Genomic DNA, 17,804 nt, shown 5'->3' with positions numbered 1-17,804 from the left:
CTTAAGTTCTTGTTCTAAACCAACCAGCTGCAAGATGAGTCACAACCTTAAAACAATCGATTCATATAAAAATGTGCTTGGAAAAAATAAATCTCAAGAGTGTTTAACTAATATCCTTCATCTGTCATCACACTGAAAATAGCACTAAACTCTCGCACCAGCCTTTTACCAGTTTAACACCACAATGCTCCAGCTACTGAATATTTGAGGTGTTTTAATAGCAACACAGACTGAAGTTACTTTGGAGTGGAGGATTTCATCAGGAGAAAATATAATTATACATTTATTAACTAGAAACCAACTCCACTCTCAGGCTCTATTTATTTGTTCCAGTAGATCTCATAAGTCTTTTTCTCTGAGTAATTTGTTTCTTCTGTTTGTGTGCCAGATCTGACTTTTTCCTTTACCACCTTCACTACCAGACCCCCAGCCACGACGATGCCTGCTACAGCCTTGCTTATATCAGCCACTATGGACAAAATACGAGTTTTTGCCCCCACAGTTACCAAAGGGTCTGACAGGACCCTGCTGGCCACACCCGGACCTGTGAACCCACATACAGTACCAGCAGACTCAACCTGAGCTAAGACTGCTCCTGCAGCAGCACCCTGAGGTGCTAGAGTAGCCAGCACATGCTGCCCTGCTGCTGAAGCTAAACCACCCTGAGCTACAGACGCGTTGGCTGCACCTACTGCTGCAGTTTCAGCTGCACCGAGGGTGACTGTGCCGACAGCTGCTCCCTCCAGAGCTGCACCTATAGCAGCCCCAGCTCCCAAGGATCCTCCAACTCCTGCTGCCATCCCCACAGCACAGGCCCCGATGACACTAACGTGCCCCAGGGCATCCAAAGCACCCTCCCTTGGACTGGCAGCCCCAGTGCCAACAATGGCTCCCATAGAACCGCCCACGGCCCCACCTGTTGCTGCTCCCACTGCCAGTGCCGTTTTCCCTGAAGCTGCTGCCACTATGGCCCCCACAGCTTTCCCAACCCCTGTGCCTCCCGCTACAGACATCCCTGCTAGTTGACCTGCAGCGAAACCCACCGAGTTTCCCACAAGGGCAGCCCCAGCTGCAGCCACCAAAGGGACTGCTATGCCAAACATTGTCCCGAATGCCACGCCCGTGGCTCCAGCAGCTACCATAATCTTTACTCTCTCCAGGACCTTAGCAGAGAGCACAGCCTCCTGTCTCATACGAGTCAAGGATGAACGGCGAGAGTATCGCCTGCTGATGTCCCTGCTGTGGCCCTTGTGTCTCCCTCTGAACTGGTCCCTGAGGAGGCTGAAAGCACTGCCTTTGCTCTCCTCTGTCCATCTCTCCACCCTAAAGTCATCTTCATTTCCTCTCTCTAACTCCCTCCCTCTGAACCCTTGTGGTCCTCTCGTGCTGCCCCCTGCTTCGTCAGACTCTAGGTGACACTTCCTTCGTTTCACCAGTTCCTCCATGCTGCTGCTGCTGCTGTTGTTTCCCCCTCGTTCTTCCCCTTCCCCTCGCTTCCTCAACATCCTTTCCTGCTCCTCCCTGATGGCAGCCTCCGCCTCTAAAAACATTTTGTTGGTATAAAACCCTCCGGTGGTCTGCCTCACCATCATGTCTACCTTTCTCAGGAGTTCTTTCACTTGCCCTGAGTTACTTGGGTCTTTGTTGTTGAGGACATGGTACCTGCTGCCACACCTGTCAATCAGAGCCTTGAGCCCGTCAGGAGCAGTCTTACTCAGGAACTCTTCAATCCCTATCCCCTCCAGGTCATCACCTCTGGTAAAAAGAACCAGAGTGTGGTGACAGACTGCCTCCTCCCCAAATATCTTTGACATCTCACTAACAGCCTTGTTCTCGTCATCTGTGTATCGTCCTATTGGCACCACCAGGAGGAAGGCATGTGGCCCGGGGGCAGAGAGACACACACACTTGGCTATCTCTGCATGAATCTGCTCCCTGCTGAGGCGAGTGTCCCCGAAACCTGGCATGTCAACCACCGAGACTCTCCTCATCTTCCTCCGTGTGACAGCCTGGCCCTCTTCCTCCTCCTCGGCTTCCTCTTTCTCTGCGAGCACGACGCTCCCGAGCTCACAGATCTGTGTGACGGAGCTGCCGCTGATCTGCGACAGGAACTGCCTCTGGCCCAAGATGGTGTTTCCAGATGCACTCTTGCCACTTCCTGTTTTTCCGACGAGGACGAGCCTGAGCTCTTGGCTCCAGGTCGTGTCACAGTCATCACCTTCCCTCTCAGCCTCCATGACACCAGGGTCCATGAGCTCCTCCTTATCTGCTGAGGGAGGAAACACAGATTTTGAGATAAACTTATTACAGATCAGCTGCAAACACATAGAAACATGCACATGGACTTCCTCGTTACTGACAGTTAGCTTCTGGATGGCTGATGAAAACAACAGAGCTTCTATGTGAGGTGGTCAGGAAGGTTCTGCACAGAAATAAACCTGAACAGCTTTTAGCTCCATGCAGGAGAAATGAGGATCTACAGTTATTTATAACAAATAACGACACAAGGACAAAGTCACACTGAAGGATCACGTATCACGTTTTAACCCTAAACACGTCGCTGTCATTTATTAGCCGCCGTTAGCGACGGACTTTAACTTTTGACCGATTGCCCTTTAGCACAGCTAGCCTTAGCATGTTGCTAACTTATAACGGTAACGTCAACAATCAATGACATGAAGACTCGATCTCACCAGCCTCCATGTTGTTCTCCGGTAGTTTCGGTTCAGCAGCGGGTTCCTCTCAGTCTCCGACATGTAGCATCATCCTCTGAAAACAGCTGATGCTACATGTTGAGCTAAAACTCCACCAAAACAATAACACTGTACTTTGTTATAGAGGGGTCAGTGGGAGTCTGCCCCCTGCTGGTCGGTGTGGTCTTTGCTGTGACACACACACACTCATACTCTCTCTCTCTCCCCCCCCCCCCCCACACACACACACACTCATCGACACAATCACTCTTAAACTCTCTCTCTCTCTCTCACACACTCACACACACACACTCTCTCACTCACACACACACTCATATACTCTCTCTCTCTCTCACACACACACACACACACACTCTCTCACTCACACACACACTCATATACTCTACTACACACACAGAAAGAGAGAACATGTTGTACATATCAGAGTCACTTTATTTCTTTAAATCTGATAACAACATGGCTTGTTCATTCTGCAGCAGTGATATTCTGTCTCTGAATATACATATAGTCTGATAACAGTCGTTAAACTATTTTACTACCAATTTCCAGCGAAGACGAAACGAAAATGATAAAGAAAAAGATAAAGAAACAGAAACGGGAGCAGGGAGCTGCGGCGGGATGAGGAGTCACACACAACGTGTCGTTTACGGATCTTTACCAAAAGGAAAAAGGAAATCTGATTCACTAGTGATTAATAAAATAACTACAGGGATTGGTCTGAAAATAAATCACAAATAGTATTAAAGGAAAAAGGAAACATGGCTGATGATCCACTCAGATAAAATAAATTATTCAGAATGATTCAAGCGAACAAATATAAGAGACGTGATTACAACTCGGAGCAGCAGCAACAAATCTCACTTCAAAGAAATGATGACAAATGTAAATAACATCTTATTCCATCAAACTGAACCTTTTCAGAAACAGGCTGCATTTCAATGAGGTGAGGTCAAATATTTATAGATGTTTGACAACCACGTGTGTTTGAAGCAGTTTGGACACATTCAATCGAGACCAGACACGGAACACTGGGGGGTTTGCAAAGTTCTGAAGCTAAATTTATTGAAATTTCTTATATTCCAAAGTACAATAATGTAATCCTCAAGTTATCAAAAATGAGTTTCCTGTTTTTTAAAACTTTAAAACCTCAATCTAGACATGATGTCTACAGCGGAAGCTGCTGCCGCTATGGCCCCCAGAGCTTCCCCAACCCCTGTGCCTCCCGCTACAGACATCCCTGCTAGTTGACCTGCAGCGGAACCCACCAAGTTTCCCCCAAGGGCAGCCCCACCTGCAGCCACAAAAGGGACTGCTAACCCAAACATTGCCCCGAATGCCACAGCAGCTACTATGATCTTTACTCTGTCCCGGACCTCAGCAGATCGCACAGCCTCCTGTCTCATACGAGTCGAAGTCCCCCCTCGTTCTTCCCCTTCCCCTCGAATCCTCAACATCCTTTCCTGCTCCTCCCTGATGGCAGCCTCCGCCTCTAAAAACATTTCATTGGTATAAAACCCTCCGGTGGTCTGCCTCACCATCATGTCCACCTTCATCAGGAGTTCTTTCACTTGCCCTGAGTTACTTGGGTCTTTGTTGTTGAGGACATGGTACCTGCTGCCACACCTGTCAATCAGAGCCTTGAGCCCGTCAGGAGCAGTCTTACTCAGGAACTCTTCAATCCCTATCCCCTCCAGCTCATCACCTCTGGTAAAAAGAACCAGAGTGTGGTGACAGACTGCCTCCTCCCCAAATATCTTTGACATCTCACTAACAGCCTTGTTCTCGTCATCTGTGTATCGTCCTATTGGCACCACCAGGAGGAAGGCATGTGGCCCGGGGGCAGAGAGACGCACACAGTTGGCTATCTCTGTATGAATCTGCTCCCTGCTGAGGCGAGTGTCCCCGAAACCCGGCATGTCAACCACCGAGACTCTCCTCATCTTCCTCCGTGTGACAGCCTGGCCCTCCTCCTCGGTTTCCTCTTCCTCTGCGAGCATGACGCTCCTGAGCTCACAGATCTGTGTGACGGAGCTGCAGCTGATCTGCGACAGGAACTGCCTCTGGCCCAAGATGGTGTTTCCAGATGCACTCTTGCCACTTCCTGTTTTTCCGATGAGGATGAGCCTGAGCTCTTGGCTCCAGCTGGTGTCACAGTCATCACCTTCCCTCTCAGCCTCCATGACACCAGGGTCCATGAGCTCCTCCTTATCTGCTGAGGGAGGAAACACAGATTTTAGCTGTGACCAGAGATACTGGGTGTTTTCACTGTTTCCACTGATAAGAAGCAGCTTCACGTGAACGGGGCCTGTGTGTGTCCGCTATCTGGGAGCACACACACACACACACACACACACACACACACACACACTCGCCCGCTCCTGGTATTTCATGATGGCCTGATACGATGATGATTTAAAAAATGAACGTGAACGTGACGTTCTCTCACGTTCACACTTTTAGCTCCATGCAGGAGAAATGAGGATCTAAGTTACACAGTTCAATTCTAAGTTATTTATAACAAATAACGACACAAGGACAAAGTCACACTGAAGGATCAAGTATTAAGTGTGAACCCTGAACACGTCGCTGTCATTTATTAGCCGCCGTTAGCAACGAACTTTAACTTTTGACCGATTACCCTTTAGCCAGAATAACTTATAACCTTATAACGGTAACGTCAACAATCACGACATGAAGATTTGACCTCACCAGACTCGATGCTGTTCTCTGGTAGTTTCAGTTCAGCTGCTGGTTCCTCTCAGTCTTGATCTAAAACTCCACCCAAACAATAACACTGTACTTTTTTATAGAGCAGAGGTCTTCAACAGGGGGTCCGCGACCCCTAGGGGGTCAGTGGAGGTACTGCAGGGCGTCGCGACATTTTTGGTTGATGAGATAATTTTGTATATTCACTCACTCATCGACATAATCTCTCTCTCTCTCTCTCTCTGGAGTGTGGTGGAGTGTGTGTGAGCTGAGAGCTGAAGGCATCTATTTATGATCATGAATAACAGGACTGAGGACCTGAACCTGGTGTTTAAACTCAGAGTGGAAGAGTTTGACTATGTGATTTTTGCGTATATATTGGTAACGAGACCATAGCTCAGAAGAACTGGGAGGGGGTGGCTGAAAACATACAAGGGAGACTCAACAAATGGAAATGGTTGAAGCCACAATTATCGTACAGAGGCAGAACATTAATAATCAATAACCTGGTAGCTTCTGCTCTGTGGCATCGGCTCGCCTGCATGGAACCACCGAAAGGACTAACACAAAAACTACATCATAGTAGTCATCACTAATATCATCTTATTCCATCAAACTGAACCTTTTCAGAAACAGGCTGCATTTCAATGAGGTGAGGTCAAATATTTATAGATATTTGACAACCACGTGTATTTGAAGCAGTTTGGACACATTCAATCGAGACCAGACACGGAACACTGGGGGGTTTGCAAAGTTCTGAAGCTAAATTTATTGAAATTTCTTATATTCCAAAGTACAATAATGTAATCCTCAAGTTATCACAAATGAGTTTCCCGTTTTTTAAAACTTTAAAACTTCACTTTAGACTTGATGTCTAAAGTGAAGAAGTGACTGGATCCTGGTCTGTGTGTAGTGGTTTTAACAACAGAGCTTTATAGATGAATAACACCAGATGACCATCTCTTGTCGTTTGTAATGACGTCCATCCAACCGAGTGATACACAGAACGATGGTGTGTGTGGGATTTGTGCTTTGTGATAAAGCGTAGTGCACTGGGATGAACTGGGTTTAACTGCAGGAGAGTTGATGTGTGACAGTACAGAACTTCTCCATAGTCAAGGATTCAGATTGATGGAGACGGACAGTGTTTAATCCTGTAGAGTTTTTGCTGCACCACAATTATAAAACACAGTTAAGACAATAGATTTACTGACATAAAAAAAAAACACTAAAAACAAAACAGGACGAGAAGAGTCATTCAAATACTTTATTGTCTTCAGTGCTCATTTGACTGCAACAGAAGTCAGAACAGGAGTGAACTGGTGATACATTTACAGCAGCTGGTGCTGGATGTTCAAAACTAATAAACACTTTTCAGATATAGTGGCAAGTGAAACACAAAAAACACACCACCCACTGTCACCCTTTAGGATTTAAAATACTTTTTAATACTTCTTTTTTACTTTTGTTTATTACTTTAATAAGATGGTGTTTCCAGCAATGTGTTTCTTTAGAAAGGCCAAAATAAAAATTATAAAATTTATGTCACTCATTAAAATACCTTACAAGACTTTTTCAGCAGCTGTTTCCATAAGAACATTTCTCTTTCCTTTATTTCTATAAAAAGACTTAAGTTCTTGTTCTAAACCAACCAGCTGCAAGATGAGTCACAACCTTAAAACAATCAATTCATATTCTTGGAAAAAATAAATCTCAAGAGTGTTTAACTAATATCCTTCATCTGTCATCACACTGAAAATAGCACTAAACTCTCGCACCAGCCTTTTACCAGTTTAACACCACAATGCTCCAGCTACTGAATATTTGAGGTGTTTTAATAGCAACACAGACTGAAGTTACTTTGGAGTGGAGGATTTCATCAGGAGAAAATATAATTATACATTTATTAACTAGAAAACAACTCCACTCTCAGGCTGTATTTATTTGTTCAAGTTGATCTCATAAATCTTTTTCTCTGAGTAATTTGTTTCTCCTGTTTGTGTGCCAGATCTGACTTTTTCCTTTACCACCTTCACTACCAGACCCCCAGCCACGACGATGCCTGCTACAGCCTTGCTTATATCAGCCACTGAGGACAAAATACGAGTTGTTGCCCCCACAGTTACCAAAGGGTCTGACAGGACCGTGCTGGCCACACCCTCAGGTGCTACAGTGGTAGACAGTGTTGCTGAAGCTAAACCACCCTGAGCTACAGACGCGTCTGCTGCAGTTTCAGCTGCACCGAGGGTGACTGTGCCGACAGCTGCTCCCTCCAGAGCTGCACTTATAGCAGCCCCAGCTCCCAAGGATGCTCCAACTACTGCTGCCATCCCCACAGCAGAGGCTCCGATGAAACTAACCTCCTCCAGGGCATCCAAAGCACCCTCCCTTGGACTGGCAGCCCCAGTGCCAACAAAGGCTCCCATAGAACCGCCCACGGCCCCACCTGCTGCTACTCCCACTGCCAGGGCCGTTTTCCCTGAAGCTGCTGCCACTACGGCCCCCACAGCCCCTGTGCCTACAGACATCCCTGCTAGTTGACCTGCAACGAAACCCACCGAGTTTCCCACAAGGGCAGCCCCACCTGCAGCCACCAAAGGGACTGCTATGCCAAACATTGTCCCGAATGCCACGCCCGTGGCTACAGCAGCTACTATGATCTTTACTCTGTCCCGGACCTTAGCAGAGCGCACAGCCTCCTGTCTCATACCAGTCGAAGTCCCCCCTCGTTCTTCCCCTTCCCCTCGAATCCTCAACAACCTTTCCTGCTCCTCCCTGATGGCAGCCTCCGCCTCTAAAAACATTTTGTTGGTATAAAACCCTCCGGTGGTCTGCCTCACCATCATGTCCACCTTCATCAGGAGTTCTTTCACTTGCCCTGAGTTACTTGGGTCTTTGTTGTTGAGGACATGGTACCTGCTGCCACACCTGTCAATCAGAGCCTTGAGCCCGTCAGGCGCAGTCTTACTCAGGAACTCTTCAATCCCTATCCCCTCCAGCTCATCACCTCTGGTAAAAAGAACCAGAGTGTGGTGACGGACTGCCTCCTCCCCAAATATCTTTGACATCTCACTAACAGCCTTGTTCTCGTCATCTGTGTATCGTCCTATTGGCACCACCAGGAGGAAGGCATGTGGCCCGGGGGCAGAGAGACACACACAGTTGGCTATCTCTGTATGAATCTGCTCCCTGCTGAGGCGAGTGTCCCCGAAACCTGGCATGTCAACCACCGAGACTCTCCTCATCTTCCTCCGTGTGACAGCCTGGCCCTCTTCCTCCTCCTCGGCTTCCTCTTTCTCTGCGAGCACGACGCTCCCGAGCTCACAGATCTGTGTGACGGAGCTGCCGCTGATCTGCGACAGGAACTGCCTCCGGCCCAAGATGGTGTTTCCAGATGCACTCTTGCCACTTCCTGTTTTTCCGACGAGGACGAGCCTGAGCTCTTGGCTCCAGGTGGTGTCACAGTCATCACCTTCCCTCTCAGCCTTCATGACACCAGGGTCCATGAGCTCCTCCTTATCTGCTGAGGGAGGAAACACAGATTTTGAGATAAACTTATTATAGATCAGCTGCAAATACATAGACACATGCACATGGACTTCCTCGTTACTGACAGTTAGCTTCTAGATGGCTGATGAAAACAACAGAGCTTCTATGTTCTGCACAGACATAAACCTGAACAGCTTTTAGCTCCATGCAGGAGAAATGAGGATCTAAGTTACACAGTTCAATTCTAAGTTATTTATAACAAATAACGACACAAGGACAAAGTCACACTGAAGGATCAAGTATTAAGTGTGAACCCTGAACACGTCGCTGTCATTTATTAGCCGCCGTTAGCAACGAACTTTAACTTTTGACCGATTGCCCTTTAGCCAGAATAACTTATAACCTTATAACGGTAACGTCAACAATCACGACATGAAGATTTGATCTCACCAGACTCGATGCTGTTCTCTGGTAGTTTCAGTTCAGCTGCTGGTTCCTCTCAGTCTTGAACTAAAACTCCACCCAAACAATAACACTGTACTTTGATCCCTCAACAGAGGGATCAAAGTACAGTGTTATTGTTTGTGCTTTGTGGTAAAGCGTAGTGCACCCTAGGGGGTCCGCGGAGGTACTGCAGGGGGTTGATTAGAGAATATTTCATATTTTTTAAATTAAATTACCAATTTTTTCCCCACAAACTTAAATGTCTTTAAATACACATTAACATGAATCCAACATATTGTATCGAACGGATAAATGGAGGCAGAAGACGTTATCTTTCAGTCAGCAATGCACACATATATATCGTAGGGGGTCCCTGCTCCATCTCTCCATCAGTTTGGGGGTCCTTGGCCTGAAAAACGTTGAAGACCCCTGTTATAGAGGGTTCAGTGGGTGTCTGCCCCCTGCTGGTCGGTATGGTCTTTGCTGTGACACATTCGCACACACGCACGCACGCGCACACACACACACACAGAAAGAGAGAACATGTTGTACATATCAGAGTCACTTTATTTCTTTAAATCTGATAACAACATGGCTTGTTCATTCTGCAGCAGTGATATTCTGTCTCTGAATATACATATAGTCTGATAACAGTCGTTAAACTATTTTACTACCAATTTCCAGCGAAGACGAAACGAAAATGATAAAGAAAAAGATAAAGAAACAGAAACGGGAGCAGGGAGCTGCGGCGGGATGAGGAGTCACACAACGTGTCGTTTACGGATCTTTACCAAAAGGAAAAAGGAAATCTGATTCACTAGTGATTAATAAAATAACTACAGGGATTGGTCTGAAAATGAATCACAAATAGTATTAAAGGAAAAAGGAAACATGGCTGATGATCCACTCAGATAAAATAAATTATTCAGAATGATTCAAGCGAACAAATATAAGAGACGTGATTACAACTCGGAGCAGCAGCAACAAATCTCACTTCAAAGAAATGATGAAAAATGTAAATAACATCTTATTCCATCAAACTGAACCTTTTCAGAAACAGGCTGCATTTCAATGAGGTGAGGTCAAATATTTATAGATATTTGACAACCACGTGTGTTTGAAGCAGTTTGGACACATTCAATCGAGACCAGACACGGAACACTGGGGGGTTTGCAAAGTTCTGAAGCTAAATTTATTGAAATTTCTTATATTCCAAAGTACAATAATGTAATCCTCAAGTTATCAAAAATGAGTTTCCCCGTTTTTTTTAAAACTCCCATTTCATCTTGGACCTCTTACACCACGTCAGATTTTCCGATTACAAATGCGTGTGAGAGCACAGCGACTCGGACCCTCGTCAGACTAACATCCACCCGTGTGTTACTTTGTTGTGTCACATCGAGGTTTCCTCTCTTCTTCACAACACAGCACCAGGCTTGTGTACCAGTGACGGCAGCTTTTATTTCCGTCACTGTCATCTGAGTCTACAAGTCAAGCCACCCCTTGTGGACTGTGCGTGTGCTCCTTCCTCTCCTCCCCCTCCTCCTCCTCCTCCTCCTCCTCCTCTTTGCCGCTCTGCACAAGCGCCGAGGTGCAGCGCTATAGCTCGGTGCGAGAGCGTGATATACGAGGCCCTTTCCTGATTTCTTTCCTCTTCTCTTCCTTCCTCCTCCTCTTCTCTTCCTCCCTCAGGATCTTCTGGAAAGCCTCGGCTGTGTGAAGCACCTGCAGCACATGAGAAAGGGTGAGTGTAAAAAATCCCTCTCACAATATATTTCAGTTACAGGTTGGAAGGTCCTGACCCGGAGATCGTACTCACATCGTCTCTCTCTGTGCGGTACGGGTTTAAAAAGTCTGGCGTTTTCTCGATTATTCCCAGCTCCTGTGACATCTGAGAGAGAAGTGGTACAGACAGAGGACGAGAAGAAGAGGGAGAACGTCATCATTCCATCAAGAGAGACGTGGAATGGAAACGACAAGTATGATGAACTTTGGCGAGCAGGTGCAGATAAAATCTACATTTCCTCTCATTATCGCCGCTTATTTCCTCGTCGATGCTTCAGAGAGCGTCGTGAAATGGAGAGTAAGGTGACTGAGGCACAGAGCGAGGGCAGGATGCACGACTTCAGGGTTCTACCTGCTTCCAGTCGCAGAATTAATCCACTGTTTAATCCTCTTGGCGCGTTGCTGAGGTCACAGATTAATCCTGCAGGAGTTTAGTTCATCAACTCACACGTCAAACAGGGAGACTTTTTCCTTTTGAAGCTTCTAAGGCAACAACCCTTTGTGGATAGATGTTGTGATGACTTGACACATTCTGCAGTGATGAAAGACGTATGAGCTGATACTGAGAATTTATTGGACACTGACATAACGGAAGATTGCTCTACAAATCTATGCACCTGTCACATTTACCTCACCTGTGACATACACCATTCAACCCCCTGCACTGAAAAGTATTTATGTTTTTCAATAAGGAGATATGTTGAATTCTATTCTTAATTTGTCAATGATTCAGTATAGAGCCACGAGACCAAACTATGTTCTGTTGCTGTAATAAACATTTCAAATGTGAGTTATTTGACTGTACTAACATTTTGCTCTGGTTTTAATTACAGAGAAAATTGCTATTATTGCTATAATTACTCATTATCAGACAGTCAAGGCCTTTACTTTGAGCCTGAAACCAAATTAGCACTTAAATGTGGTCTGTATTTTCAGCTGCTTTATCCCCGGCAACAACCTTTCATCGTTTTCATAACTTCAGAAGACTTCAGTGGATTGTGATAATGCAGTTTTTAAAAAGGTGACGGTGCAAGTCAGTGTCTGGTCTTACAAGAGTGAGGACATGTTGGTGGGATCCTCCGGTAAAAACCCCCGTCTGGTTACAGAAGTTCAGGCCCCAGCGCAGCAGGCCGCCCCAGTCCGAGTTCCGGTCGTAGTAGTGGTGGACGATTCGGGGGAAACGCAACGCCACGTCGCCGAAGAACGCCGTGTTCTCCACCACATGGGAGTAAGCTGCAGGGAGGAGACGACAGAGGAAATGAAACAGGAGGACATTTTGATTTGTAAGATACATGTGTGCATAGAAAACACAGAACAAGGACGAATAAACCTGAAAAGAAGGTCGAAGCTAAAACTCAAGATTTTTTCCGGAGAGAGTTGATATTATTGGCACCAAAAGAGGATGAGGTGACAGAGGTGGAGCTTTCAGAGACGAGTAACGGACAAACCAATCAGAGGTGATGGAGACAGAACCAAGCGTGTGGGAGAGACGTTGACCTACATCAGCAGAGACCCTGAGAAAAAAGAAACGATGAAAGGGCTGAGGTGCGAGTGGGAAGCAGACCTTCTTTGATCTTGTCGTCCATGGGGAAGGGGTCGTCCGGCTGCATGTTGGCCGTAACCAGGATTTGCTTCGAGTCCTCCAACACCTTATAAACGAGACATAGAGATGAGAAGTCAGGTTAATTTGTTCTACGCCGTGAGTTCAAGTTACTGTGGTAGTGACGGAGAAAAAGAGAGTCAACACCGATGCTGTTTCATATTTCATGGATCCTGATGGGACTGACATTTATGAGTGTGTGCAACTTGGTGCAGATATAAATAAAAATCCAGATATGTTAGATTTAAATGGGGTGTGTATAAGGCGTTGGTTGTTTTGGAGCCAATGTGGACTAACAGGTTAAGGCGGATTGAGGATTCTTTCCACTTGCTTTAACAAGCCAAGATAAACTCTTGCCCTGAGCAGAGGTATGCGCTCTCTGGGCTCCTTCTTCCTACTGTGCACACCACTTTATGATCAGTTAGGTAATAAGGCTCTGAAGCAAGAAAGCAAGTCATTTTAAGTTTTCAGATATTACAATTAAACTGGGCACTTGTTTGAAGCCGGTCTGGTTGCGTCAAACAGATTCGCTGCATCCACAGAAACAACAAGCATCTTCTGAGACCAGAGATTTCACAGTTTATGTCACATTCCAACAATCCTGGCGCGCACAGACACAGACTGAGATCAGAGTCACGGTCTGTGGAGGTAGAATAAAGAAGCCACATGAGCAGAAGCTCTATCTCACATTCACAGAGCGGTACAAAAAATGCTGACACAGTGATTCCGCCTCCGAAGGTAGACTGTGCTCGTCGTCCTTGTGAGAGACGCACATGCATAAGATAACTGTCCTCTGGGAGGCGGAGGCCCACTGTGTAAAGCCCCCCCCACACCCCCACCCTACAGTGGGAGAGAGTGGCCCAATGAGCAGCCGAGTTTCGATTTTACATTCAAATGAATGCGAGGAAACACGCTGATGAATGTGATCGCTGGATTTGAAGCCTTTGATTCTCTTATCCTTCTATCTGCTGAGAGCACGACAGGCTGGAGCTTAACTGGAGTTGTTAAACGTGCTGGACTTCACGCACACGCGCACGCACGCGCACACACGCACACACACACACACACACACACACACACACACACACACACACACACACACACACACACACACACACACACACACACACACACACACACACACACACACACACACACACACACACGTCCTACCTTGAAGAGTCCTTTGAGCATGATGTCTATGATCTTGTACTGCTGGTTAATGTCGTTCAGCTCCACCAGGTTCTTCAGCGCGTTCAGCTGATCCTTCCTCTTGGTCTCAAACAGCCGCTTGTCTGACAGGAGGAGATCAGGAGGGCACACACTCTTCATGTGGGCATAACACACACACACACACACAAATGTATTCATGAGCATGCATTAGTTCACACAGACACACACAGAAACACACAGGCACACACAGGCGTGACTGTGCATCGGGCAGCAGCCGCCTCCACACTGACAGCAGAAGGATACAGATCTCCAGGTTGGAGTCATGTCTGTGTCTGTGCATGTCCGAGTCCGCCGAGCTGAGGGCGACAGCGGCCAGGGCCACGACCACCGCACAGAGACTCTGCATGGTCACCAGGGGGCGGCAGAGAGGCACTCTACGAGACACAGACGACAAGTCATGAGACACATCGATCATCACATTGTTAAATCTCAAATTAGTGACACAGGATTTTAATGAGTTCAAACCATGAGGGTGAATATCACATCTTCTTTTGATACAGAAACAATCTCGTCAGAAATCTGGACGTCCACTGAAATGATCTTCTTTCAAAGCTGCTTGGAAAGGTTACGTCCCCTGTGATGCTTGTGGAATATGTGAAGTAGAGAGACATGCCGGGGAGATGTGTGGACAATATGGACGACCAGAGGGGATCCAGCAGTTGAAGAGGGGGGGGGGGGGGCTCCTTATGTTCCTTCTAAAAAACATCTGATGTCTGGCACTTGGGAAACCCCAGAGGAGCATTTACAGTCTCTGCAGCAGACCGGCTCTTTGCTCTTTGCTCTCCCCCCCCCCCCCCCCCCTCAATCCAAATGCAACGTCCTTTTCCTCAGAGGCCGTTTTATTTTATACATTTCGAAAGGGAGGCATGAAAGCACGAGGATGGACACAACAGCTAAAAATAGGACCTCATCAAATGAAAATTTGATGAAAGCCACATTTTTAAGAAAAACATGAGTGGAAAACAGGAGTAACTCGGGGGGGGGGGGGGGGGGGGGGGGGGGGGCAGCAGCCACAATGTTGATGAAAAGCTACAACACATAATTCACATAATTCATCCATAATTTATCAAGGGCTCCGTCAATACACAATCAGAGGGGTGCAGAGGGGACACGGAGGTGGAATGGGAGTAAAGGGAGAGTCAGATTGTGAAGCAGGAGGAGGACGGGAGGCGGGAGATGAGCAGAGGGGTGACGGGGCGTTTGGAGAACGATGGGGTGGAGGCTGGGAAGTCGGACGGCGAGACCCTGCAGGAAACAACAGCTTTCCTGGTAAATATTTCATCTACTTTTGCTAAGACACGGCGATAAAAACAGAGAGACACACAGATACGAGAACAAGCGGGAGATAGAGGGGGAGAACAAGGCGAGGGGATGATGAGCAGCAGGGACTTGATTTTGCTCTGACGAAATTAATCTTTACAAGCTCGGCTGCCAAATCCTGAAGCTGCCGGACGAGGAAGTGAGCAAACCTCACCGGGTATGAATGTTAATTTGTCCCCTTAAGGATCTCACTCAAATCCGAGGGGGGGGGGGGAGCATATGCTCCGGGACACCCGAGTCCACCATCGCTCCTCAGAGAGGCGGGTACCGTGGACCAACAGCAACCGTTCCCAACTCAAAACCTCCTCCTCCTGCTTTGAATTCAGTGCCTGCAGATATTGAAAACAAACTCCCTGAAGTTTGCAGCTACTTCAATTTCGGCTGTTTATGGTCGTCAGCAGAAAACAAGTGTTCCCGAAGACAGCTGAGCGAGGACAATGTTCGATTAAGGCCAATTTGTGCATTCTGGGAACATCTTTTGGGTTCCGTCCCAGCTTTCTGAGAAACGCTGCTCTAAATATCCTTAAGTGCCGATGGAAAGCCTCAGTATTTGTAGATAACAGCCGCGGGGTAGGGGGCCGCGTCTCTCCCCTGGCAGCAGCTCATCGGGTGAGTTGATGTTCCGAGCAGGCAGCTATATATATGTGTAGCTCTGACAGATATTTATGAGCAAAGAGGTTATCGTCACCGCCGCCGCCGCTACGATTTAATGCAGTCAACATATATTTCCAGCAGATGCTAAAGTTTTCATGTGGCGAGGAAAAGTGCTGAGACCTCAAGAAGCAGCGCAAGGACGTTAAGGAGGGGATCAATCATCTAATGCATCCATTAACTGTAAGCAGGCAAACCTAATTACACCGGCTGATCGCTGGAGGAAATCAAAGTCAGAGGAAAACCCACCAGTGCAGCACTTAGGGTTGAGGATCAGATTACACGTGGAGAAACTCTGACAAACGACACGATACCAAGTTCCCCCAGTGAAGCTTTTTCTGGGCTGCGAGGGGAATAAATAAGGGATTTGACTGATAAACCAAACATCATCACTTTATCCTGCACCTTTCTCAGAGACACCAGCCCAGCTCACACTCCATCAACACAGGACATGTCCTCTCATACTCTGCCCGGGACGGATTCCCCATCATGTGTCCCAAGTCGGGGAGGCCCTGGTTTTAGATTTGGCCCCATCACAGGGGCACTCCGGTTGGGCGAAGGTGTATTCGCCATGTGGGGGGGAAGGTCTGGAGGCTGAGTGGTTCTTGATGAAGCCGTGTAAACCCACGTAAATCTCTTGGCCGGAGGAGATTTTCCTCTCAGCCAACGGCAATCTCCTGCGGCACAGAGGCTGAAGTTTGATTTCCTGTGTGGGAGATCCAGTTTCCAGCTTTGGGCACCGATATCTAATCACTGCGCCGAGCTGTCCGGGCGAGACTCCCCGCTGTGAGAACATCTCACACCACACAGTGCGATGCGTATCTGCCTCTTCTCTGCTCCAAAACACAAACAAAAAAAATTTCAATCAGCTCCCTTCTGCTGACCGACCGACTCGGTGACATTGACTCCGAGAGGGGAAGCTGAACCCTGAGGTGAGAGGAGGTGAGAGGAGGTGAGAGGAGCTGCAGAGGAGCTGCAGAGGGGACGGAGGAGGAAAGAGGCAGATGTGCAGGAGGAGTGGATCCAGATCTGCCTCAGGCCGCCTGCTGAGGAGGTTTGAGGTTCAAGGACTGACACATAATCTCTCCCTCTCCCCCCCCCCTGCTCTATCATCATTCATGCAGAGTCAGAGCCACGGGCATGCGTAATGGTGATGACGGCTGAGTGAAGACTGGCATGTGCACCATCAATTACCGATGACTTGATTACACGTCCCCTGCATGACCCAGGATCCCCTGCAGGCACCTCATCCTTCTCGTTTACATCCCATAATTGCACGTTCATTCACACGCTGTGACGTGAGACACGTCTTCAAAGCTGATGTGCATCAATGTCTCAACGTTATTTTTTACATAAGATTTCCTCAATGGGAAGTGTTTCAAGTCGCTGCTTGAGATATTCATTCCGCCCGTCATCGCGGCTCCTCTGCCCCGGCCGGAGCCACCATCCCGCGGCCAGCACCGCACATCCGACCCGGTGGTGTGGTGGTGGTGGTGGTGGTGATGGTGGGGGGGGGGAGCTTCCAGACACACAACTCGCGGATCACTCACCGTGTTGTAGCGGGGAAAGGGGCAGCGATGCACGGCGGCGATCAGCCCGGTTCGATAACCTCCGGATCCCCACACTGCGCGGCCGGCGGAGCGATGACGGGGCGGTGGGACTCGCCCCTCTCGGTCCTCAGGTGGAGGTGGAGCTGGTCCTTCACACGCGGCTCTCGCTGCTCCAGTCCGCCCGCGACACGATCTCACCGGCGGCTGCGACCTGGACGAATGACGGCGGAGCACGGAGGAAGGATGTGGTTTCCGCACGGAGGGCTTAGAGAGGGACACACAGGCAGCGCGTGTGGCAGTGAACTGTTTCCC

General features: G+C 47.8%; 2 protein-coding genes and 1 long non-coding RNA gene across 9 annotated transcripts; 1 reads left to right on the top strand and 2 right to left on the bottom strand.

Annotated features, from left to right (window-relative positions):
- Positions 1 to 12: 12 nt before the first annotated feature.
- LOC117766225 lies at positions 13 to 9,454 on the bottom strand. Of its 6 annotated transcripts, none has more exons than XM_034593075.1 (5): positions 9,360 to 9,454; positions 8,005 to 8,943; positions 4,130 to 4,923; positions 1,446 to 1,463; positions 13 to 1,241 (listed from the first exon to the last, which is right to left on the bottom strand). In XM_034593075.1, exons 2-5 carry the CDS (start codon positions 8,924 to 8,926, stop codon positions 321 to 323), a joined length of 2,655 nt encoding a protein of 884 aa, XP_034448966.1. In that variant the 5' UTR covers positions 8,927 to 8,943; positions 9,360 to 9,454; the 3' UTR covers positions 13 to 320. The 6 variants fall into 6 exon arrangements, with proteins under 6 accessions (XP_034448966.1, XP_034448967.1, XP_034448964.1 ...); XM_034593076.1 differs by having other exon boundaries at positions 1,446 to 1,483; positions 4,153 to 4,923; XM_034593073.1 differs by adding an exon at positions 5,424 to 5,445 and having other exon boundaries at positions 13 to 1,483; positions 4,153 to 4,926; positions 8,174 to 8,943.
- A 439-nt stretch (positions 9,455 to 9,893) lies between these two features.
- LOC117766278 (coiled-coil domain-containing protein 134-like) lies at positions 9,894 to 17,753 on the bottom strand. Of its 2 annotated transcripts, XR_004614687.1 has the most exons (8): positions 17,493 to 17,753; positions 14,215 to 14,345; positions 13,912 to 14,033; positions 12,703 to 12,787; positions 12,190 to 12,371; positions 11,173 to 11,244; positions 10,516 to 11,078; positions 9,894 to 10,138 (listed from the first exon to the last, which is right to left on the bottom strand). XR_004614687.1 is itself a non-coding variant. In XM_034593172.1 (7 exons), the coding sequence occupies exons 2-7, from the start codon at positions 14,315 to 14,317 to the stop codon at positions 10,953 to 10,955; spliced, it is 690 nt and encodes a 229-aa protein (XP_034449063.1). In that variant the 5' UTR covers positions 14,318 to 14,345; positions 17,493 to 17,753; the 3' UTR covers positions 9,894 to 10,952. The 2 variants fall into 2 exon arrangements, 1 of the variants encoding a protein (XP_034449063.1); XM_034593172.1 differs by having other exon boundaries at positions 9,894 to 11,078.
- Positions 11,192 to 14,861, top strand: LOC117766303. The gene is made up of 3 exons (XR_004614692.1): positions 11,192 to 11,314; positions 12,124 to 12,129; positions 14,851 to 14,861. It is a non-coding gene; the product is annotated as an uncharacterized LOC117766303 (long non-coding RNA).
- Positions 17,754 to 17,804: the final 51 nt, after the last annotated feature.

This window comes from Hippoglossus hippoglossus, chromosome 8, assembly GCF_009819705.1.
Source record: "Hippoglossus hippoglossus isolate fHipHip1 chromosome 8, fHipHip1.pri, whole genome shotgun sequence".
Lineage (NCBI taxonomy): Eukaryota > Metazoa > Chordata > Actinopteri > Pleuronectiformes > Pleuronectidae > Hippoglossus > Hippoglossus hippoglossus.
Note: the sequence above shows the minus strand (reverse complement) of the source record. Positions and strands in the feature narration are given on the sequence as shown.

Coding starts and splice junctions, on each gene's coding strand:
- LOC117766225 (XM_034593072.1), bottom strand. CDS start 8,926: ATGGACCCTGGTGTCATGAAGGCTGAGAGGGAAGGTGATGACTGTGAC. Junction 4,924..8,004: donor AGTCCCTTTGGTGGCTGCAG/GTGGGGCTGCCC, acceptor CTCCCTCAGCAG/ATAAGGAGGAGCTCATGGAC. Junction 1,484..4,152: donor AAGGATGTTGAGGATTCGAG/GGGAAGGGGAAG, acceptor AGCGAGGGGAAG/GGGAAGAACGAGGGGGAAAC.
- LOC117766278 (XM_034593172.1), bottom strand. CDS start 14,317: ATGCAGAGTCTCTGTGCGGTGGTCGTGGCCCTGGCCGCTGTCGCCCTC. Junction 12,788..13,911: donor TGCTCAAAGGACTCTTCAAG/GTAGGACGTGTG, acceptor CTCGTTTATAAG/GTGTTGGAGGACTCGAAGCA. Junction 11,245..12,189: donor ACCAACATGTCCTCACTCTT/GTAAGACCAGAC, acceptor CTTCTCTCTCAG/ATGTCACAGGAGCTGGGAAT.